The sequence below is a fragment of the Furipterus horrens genome, unplaced genomic scaffold (assembly GCF_987537825.1).
Source record: "Furipterus horrens unplaced genomic scaffold, mFurHor1.1.pri manual_scaffold_10, whole genome shotgun sequence".
Lineage (NCBI taxonomy): Eukaryota > Metazoa > Chordata > Mammalia > Chiroptera > Furipteridae > Furipterus > Furipterus horrens.
The window spans coordinates 73,140,435-73,147,129 of record NW_028327180.1 but is presented as its reverse complement, the minus strand read 5'-3'; the positions used below and the strand labels follow the sequence as shown (position 1 = coordinate 73,147,129).

Here is a 6,695-nt window from a genome sequence, read left to right as displayed (position 1 = left end):
ATGACATGATCTATTTTAATTTTTTATTGCCTTGCATGATTTCATCTTTTCATAGTGTTTTTTGACTATAAAAGCAACTCGTGCACCTTTTACACAATTTGGAAAATAAAGGAAACCACAAATATGATAGTGTAATAAGTTATAACAAGATCTTTTCAAATTTATGTGTAATAATTACAGAGGAGGGTGGGGTGGGGTAGCCCTAGCAAATATGTACATCTGCAAAATCATAAAAATGAGGATTCTGCCAGAATCAGTCACGTCTTTTAGATAAGAGCACATTTCTTTCCCTAGTTATGTTTTTAACTCAAGTAACACAAGAAACTTCTTCCGTAGCGTCAACTGGTTTTAGTAAGGGGAATAAGCAACTAAAAATATCAAAACAACAACAAAAATACCAAAACAACAAAAGCTCCAAAGCACCTTCTCTAGCAGCTTGAAACTGCGAGTGAACGCATGGTGGCGCTGTTGACTAAGAAGGAGAATTAAACCAGGGGCACTGTGCGTACTCAGTGACGTAGTGATCCGGTACTGTACATCAAGGGTTGAGAACCTGGACGGATTTTTAAGCAAGCAAATGTGAGCCCTGGAAGGGACTATTCGCTAGACCTTCTTCAAAGTTTCGGAGGCAAAAGACTGCGTTTTCCAGCGCTGTTGGAGGCCCAGCTTGGCAATATTTCTTGTAAGAACATGGCAGAAAGTGAAATGGAGGCCGGAAGGGAGCGATTTCTTAGACAAAGGCAAGTCCTGTTTCTCTTTGTTTTTCTGGGTGGGTCTCTGGCTGGGTCTGAATCGAGAGGCTACTCTGTGGCTGAGGAGAAAGAGAGGGGCATTTTAATAGCCAACATAGCAAAGGATCTGGGGCTGAGTGCAGGGGAACTGGCTGTGAGGGGGGCCCAGGTTGTGTCTAAGGGGAACAAACAGCATTTTCAGCTCAACCACCAGACCGGTGATTTGCTCCTGAATGAAAAATTGGACCGGGAAAAGCTATGCGGCCCCACAGAGCCATGTATACTGCATTTTCAGATAGTACTGCAAAACCCTTTGCAGTTTATTCCAAAGGAGCTCCAGGTCACAGACATAAATGACCATTCTCCAGTGTTCTTTGAAAATGAAATGCAGCTGAAAATCCTAGAAAGCACTCCACCAGGAACAATAATTCCATTGGGAAATGCTGAGGACTTGGATGTGGGAAGAAACAGTCTCCAAAACTACACGATCAATCCTAATTCTCATTTCCATGTTCTCACAAACAGTCGTAGGGATGGAAGGAAGTACCCAGAACTAGTGCTGAACAAACCGCTGGACCGTGAGGATCAGCCACAGTTCAGTTTAACGCTCATAGCGCTGGATGGCGGGTCTCCACCCCGGTCTGGGACTGTCCAGATTCACATCCTGGTCTTAGACATAAATGACAATGCCCCAGAATTTACACAGTCGCTCTATGAGGTTGAAGTTCTAGAGAACAGCCCCATTAACTCTGTTATTGTCACTGTCTCAGCTTCTGATTTAGATACAGGAAGTTTTGGGACAGTATCTTATGCATTTTCTCATACTTCGGAAGAAATTCGCAAAACCTTTCAACTAAATCCAATTACTGGTGATATCCAACTAGTCAAATATTTGGACTTTGAGGCAGTTAATAGTTATGAAGTCGACATAGAAGCCAAGGATGGGGGAGGCCTTTCAGGAAAATCAACAGTGATAGTTCAGGTAGTTGATGTCAACGACAACCCACCAGAACTGACCTTCTCGTCAATTACCAGCCCCATCCCAGAAAACTCACCAGAGACTGTGGTGGCCATTTTCAGTGTTTCCGATCTAGACTCTGGAGACAATGGGAGAATGATGTGCTCCATCGAGAACAATCTCCCCTTCATCCTGAAACCATCTGTAGAAAACTTTTACACTCTAGTGTCCGAAGGGGCTCTGGACAGAGAGAGCAGAGCCGAGTACGACATCACCATCACGGTTACTGACATGGGGACTCCCAGACTGAAAACCCAGCACAACATAACCGTGCTGGTCTCCGACGTCAACGACAACGCCCCGGCCTTCACCCAAACCTCCTACACCCTCTTCGTCAGCGAGAACAACAGCCCCGCCCTGCACATCGGCAGCGTCAGCGCCACAGACAGGGACGCAGGAGACAACGCCCAGGTCATCTACTCGCTGCTGCCGCCCCAGGACCCCAACCTGCCCCTGGCACCGCTGGTGTCCATCAATGCCGACAACGGACACCTGTTCGCTCTGAGGGCGCTGGATTACGAAGCCCTGCAAGCGTTCGAGTTCCGCGTGGGCGCCACAGACCGAGGGTCCCCCGCGCTGAGCAGCCAGGCGCTGGTGCGCGTGCAGGTGCTGGACGCCAACGACAACGCGCCCTTCGTGCTGTACCCGCTGCAGAACGGCTCTGCGCCCTGCACCGAGCTGGTGCCCAGGGCGGCCGAGCCGGGCTACCTGGTGAGCAAGGTGGTGGCGGTGGACGGCGACTCGGGCCAGAACGCCTGGCTGTCGTTCCAGCTGCTCAAGGCCACGGAGCCCGGGCTGTTCGGCGTGTGGGCGCACAACGGCGAGGTGCGCACGGCGCGGCTGCTGAGCGAGCGCGACGCGGCCAAGCACAGCCTGGTGGTGCTGGTCAAGGACAATGGCGAGCCGCCCCTGTCGGCCAGCGTGACGCTGCACGTGCTGCTGGTGGACGGCTTCTCGCAGCCCTACCTGCCGCTGCCGGAAGCGGCGGCCGACCGCGCCCAGGCCGACCCGCTCACCGTCTACCTGGTCATCGCGTTGGCGTCGGTGTCGTCGCTCTTCCTCTTCTCGGTGCTGGCGTTCATCGCGGTGCGGCTGTGCAGACGGAGCAGGGCTGGTTTGGTGGGCGGCTGCTCTGTTCCTGAGGGTCACTTTCCGGGTCACCTGGTGGACGTTAGTGGCACTGGGACCTTGTCCCAGAGTTATCAATATGAGGTGTGTCTGATGGGAGGCTCAGGGACCAGCGATTTCAAGTTCCTCAAACCAGTTCTCCCCAATGGTCTGATTCAAGACACTGAGCAGGAATAGTGCAAAACTCCAGTTGCAGGAATAAGATAGATTTCATTAACAGAAGAATTAAAAAGTCGCTATTTGGGAATATTTTCTTTTTAAATCAAGAATCTTTCATTGATAATCATTTTTTATATTTGATTTTAGTTCTGTCTGGTTAGTTAATCTTTGTATATTCTCCCTTTTTCATGTTTTCTATCTTACCAATGCAGTCTAATGCCTCCTTTTCTTTTTCTAATAGGTGAGTAAAAATAAAGTCATTATCTTGTAGTGGTGATTTTCTATATAGGTTTATTTTCAGGAACTCACTTTGAATTCTATATCCAAAGCAGTTAGATGATATTCTTTATAACATTCCTAAAGTGTCATTTCTATGGTTAATGAAACTTGTGGATAGATAAGAATGTGTTTCTTTCAGATCTACCATCTTTAAGGCACAACATGCTTTTTATTAGGGGCATAGTACCCAAAAGATAGTAATACATTTAATTTATTTTCTGTTTTTACATTTGCAGTTATTATTTCAATATTAAAGGTGCTTATATTGGCCCAAAATGGGCAAAACATAGGCTTATGGGGCAAATTGTTCATAGATTTGTCTAAAGTGTATTCATGAATTAGGAAAAATTAAACTTAAGGCCTTTTGAACAACTGATTATACTTTTCCATTTGGTATGAAAACATTGTTTAGTAAGGCATGTGATTGCATGACAATTTGGTTTGTAAATTCTGAGACATAAATGTTAACCTGAGGGCCCTTTTTAAAAAATATTCAAGAAAACACATGTATATGTATGGTCTGTACATGATTTATGGTAAAAGTTGTGTCCCATTCAATCCTACTTTTTAAAAATTAATATCTACTTGGCATTTATATAGTAATGTGTGAGGAAAATCTTGTTTTTGTTTCCTGTCTTACTTCCCTCCTTCAGATTTCAACCTGACATGATTTAAGATTATGTATGGTCCTTCTAGGACAAACACTGTCCATCCACATCAGCATTCTGCCTACTTTAGTGTAATTAAAGGAAGATGTACAAGAACAGGAAGTTCTAAAAAGAAGAGAGCAAAATCATTATGAAAGTCTATATTAGCTACAACTAAGAATAAAATCTGGAAGCAACCAAGACATCATGGCTATTTTAAGTAATATAGAAAACATTATTTTTAAGTAATAAAGTATTTAGTTCCCAATTAGAGAAGTTAATTAGCAAAAATAAATAAATATTGAGGCATTTTCTCATTTAGATGGATAGAACTTTCTAAGAATTGAATACTCATTACTAGAGAAAAGGGAACTGAAGTCTCTCAAAAATTTTCAATATTCCCAGAAGAGAAAAAGAATTTGAGATTGACATGGCTTCACAGATTAAAGTGTAGTTGTAAATGATGTCACTTTATATAACTGAGAATCAAATGCATGACTTCTTAATAATCAGAGGAAAGAGAGTATTTCTTTTCATTCATTAAATATTTTAGAGATGTTTGAATCTGCCTCTTTCAATGAGATGTTTTTCCCCTTCTTTTCATATTTAGATGAATTTTCATGAAGAGAGAAAAAAAGCAAATAAATCTGATCAAAACTTCTCTTTACTTGACTAGGTTCCAGATAGTGTCTGAGCCAGGGAAGTAGTCAATTGTGGAAAGTATAGAGGGTGGTTCCTTTTTCACCAATATGATATATCCCTGGCCTCTAATTGGTTATTCTATCTAAGTTTGGTTAGTCTTCATGGTATCAAAATTAATTAAAATTTGCACAACACCAAAGGCTTTGAATAAATTTTAAAATAGCCATTTAGTTTAAAAACATATTTCCAGATAGTGTACACTTGCCTTTTTTCCTCTCTGAGAGCACATCAATTCAGAAATAATTTAAACATTTTCTTGAAATTCACAATCTAGTTTTTAACACTGAAAAGCGAATAGATGAAAATAAATTTTAAACTTGTATTCAGATTGTTAAAAGAATGAGCTCTATTCAAACATCACTCATTAAAACTAGTGAAGTAACATATACTTTTTACAAGTCTTTCTTAATTCTTAAATATGGCTTCCTTGAAAATGAGGATTTTTTTAAAATATGAAAATGATTCTTTTGCCTCTTAGATTAAACTGTTACATGTTTTAAAGCTGGAAATATATAGTTATAATTTAGAATAATTTTTATGTTTAATACTTATAATCTTAGCCAATAGTTTGGTTGACCATAGACTTTTAAAATCATTTTCCTTCTGTCTTTTGGTATTTAACACTGTTGATGAAAAAAATATCAGTCTAGCTCTCATTATTTTATCTGTAAAGTTATTCACTCTCTTTTAGATTTTTTCTTTATTCATGATGTTCTGATACTGGCTAGGTCGTAACTTGAGATTTGCTCAATAAACTCAATTTTTTTTCTTTTTCAAAATTTCCATTTGGCATGTTTTAATAACAGTTTGTTCACACACACACACACACAGACACATTGTTTCTTTTGTTGTTGTTTGTTTGTTTGAGGAATTAAATATATTTTAACAGTTTTTTCTATATTGTTCTGAATCTCTATTTTTATGTGTACATTCTCTTATCTGTTGAGTCCACTTTCAGCTGCTAGTCTTCCTCATCTGCTTGGTGATATTTCACTGAGAATTTGTCTCCTGTGAGGTTTCCCTCACACCTGGTTTTAATAGTCTTGGGGAAGGGAAGAAGAGGCCCAGGCTCTACAAACCTAAGTCTTAATTAAGAATCTTAGCTCGACTTTGCCACACACACAGGTAGAAGTTCTGGACAAACACCTAATGATGTGTTTGAGCTGGGCCCCAGTCTTTTTGAGTGCCATCACTCTGCATTTGCTTTGAGGCAAAACTATCAGGGAATGTCATTCTTTGCTTGGTTGTCATGTATCTGTTAGGGCTGTAGACATGGGAGCTAATGGAGACATTTACCTTTTTAAAATTTAAAAAACATTAAAATTTTTTATTGTTGACACTAGAGACTTTTTTACTTTTCAGTCTTCAAAGTAAACAAGCTGATTTTAATCATAAACAAGCCAATTCTGAAGAAAATTGTAACTGAAGTGATATGTGGGGATTACCTACAGGAAAAAATCATGGTCTTGATTAATATGCATGACAGCACTGCATGTGCTGGTCCCAGATGACACACAACTTGTTGGACAACAACAACAATAACAACAACACCCTCTGCAAAGCAATCCTATATTGTGCACTGAGCTGGTGCCAGGCAGAACAAGGTGGTAACCTGGATGGTGACTTTAATTAGAACTCATGAATATTTTATTAATGATTCAAGGTTTCAGAGTGATAACTTGATGTTTAGCATGTGGACTCACAACCTGGAAGTGTCTCTAGGCTCCTAAGTGATAGGCACAGCTAGGCACCAGCTGGTGCTGTTATTAGGGACAACTAGAACAATCTTTATTTGGTACAGTCATGCTCACTTGGTCCAGTACCTATCCCAGCCATACCTGCCACTCCTTGAACCACCCTCAGAGATCTCCTCAAGCTGACAGGTTCTCTATTCTCTTGTTTACTGATTTGGCTCAGTTGTTCAATGATGCTCAGAGGGGCAGGATAAGAAGAAACCTCCAGTGGACTGTTGCTCATAGATCATTTTCTGAGCATTTTGAGGATATCAACTTAACTGGGACTTAGTTCCAG

At 41.2% G+C, this 6,695-nt stretch overlaps 1 protein-coding gene across 1 annotated transcript; it reads left to right on the top strand.

The window, feature by feature from the left end:
- Window positions 1-534: 534 nt before the first annotated feature.
- Window positions 535-3,116, top strand: LOC150000648 (protocadherin beta-3). The gene has a single exon (XM_090289377.1). The coding sequence runs from the start codon at window positions 691-693 to the stop codon at window positions 3,052-3,054; it is 2,364 nt and encodes a 787-aa protein (XP_090145503.1). The 5' UTR covers window positions 535-690; the 3' UTR covers window positions 3,055-3,116.
- Window positions 3,117-6,695: the final 3,579 nt, after the last annotated feature.

Coding starts and splice junctions, on each gene's coding strand:
- LOC150000648 (XM_090289377.1), top strand. CDS start 691: ATGGCAGAAAGTGAAATGGAGGCCGGAAGGGAGCGATTTCTTAGACAA.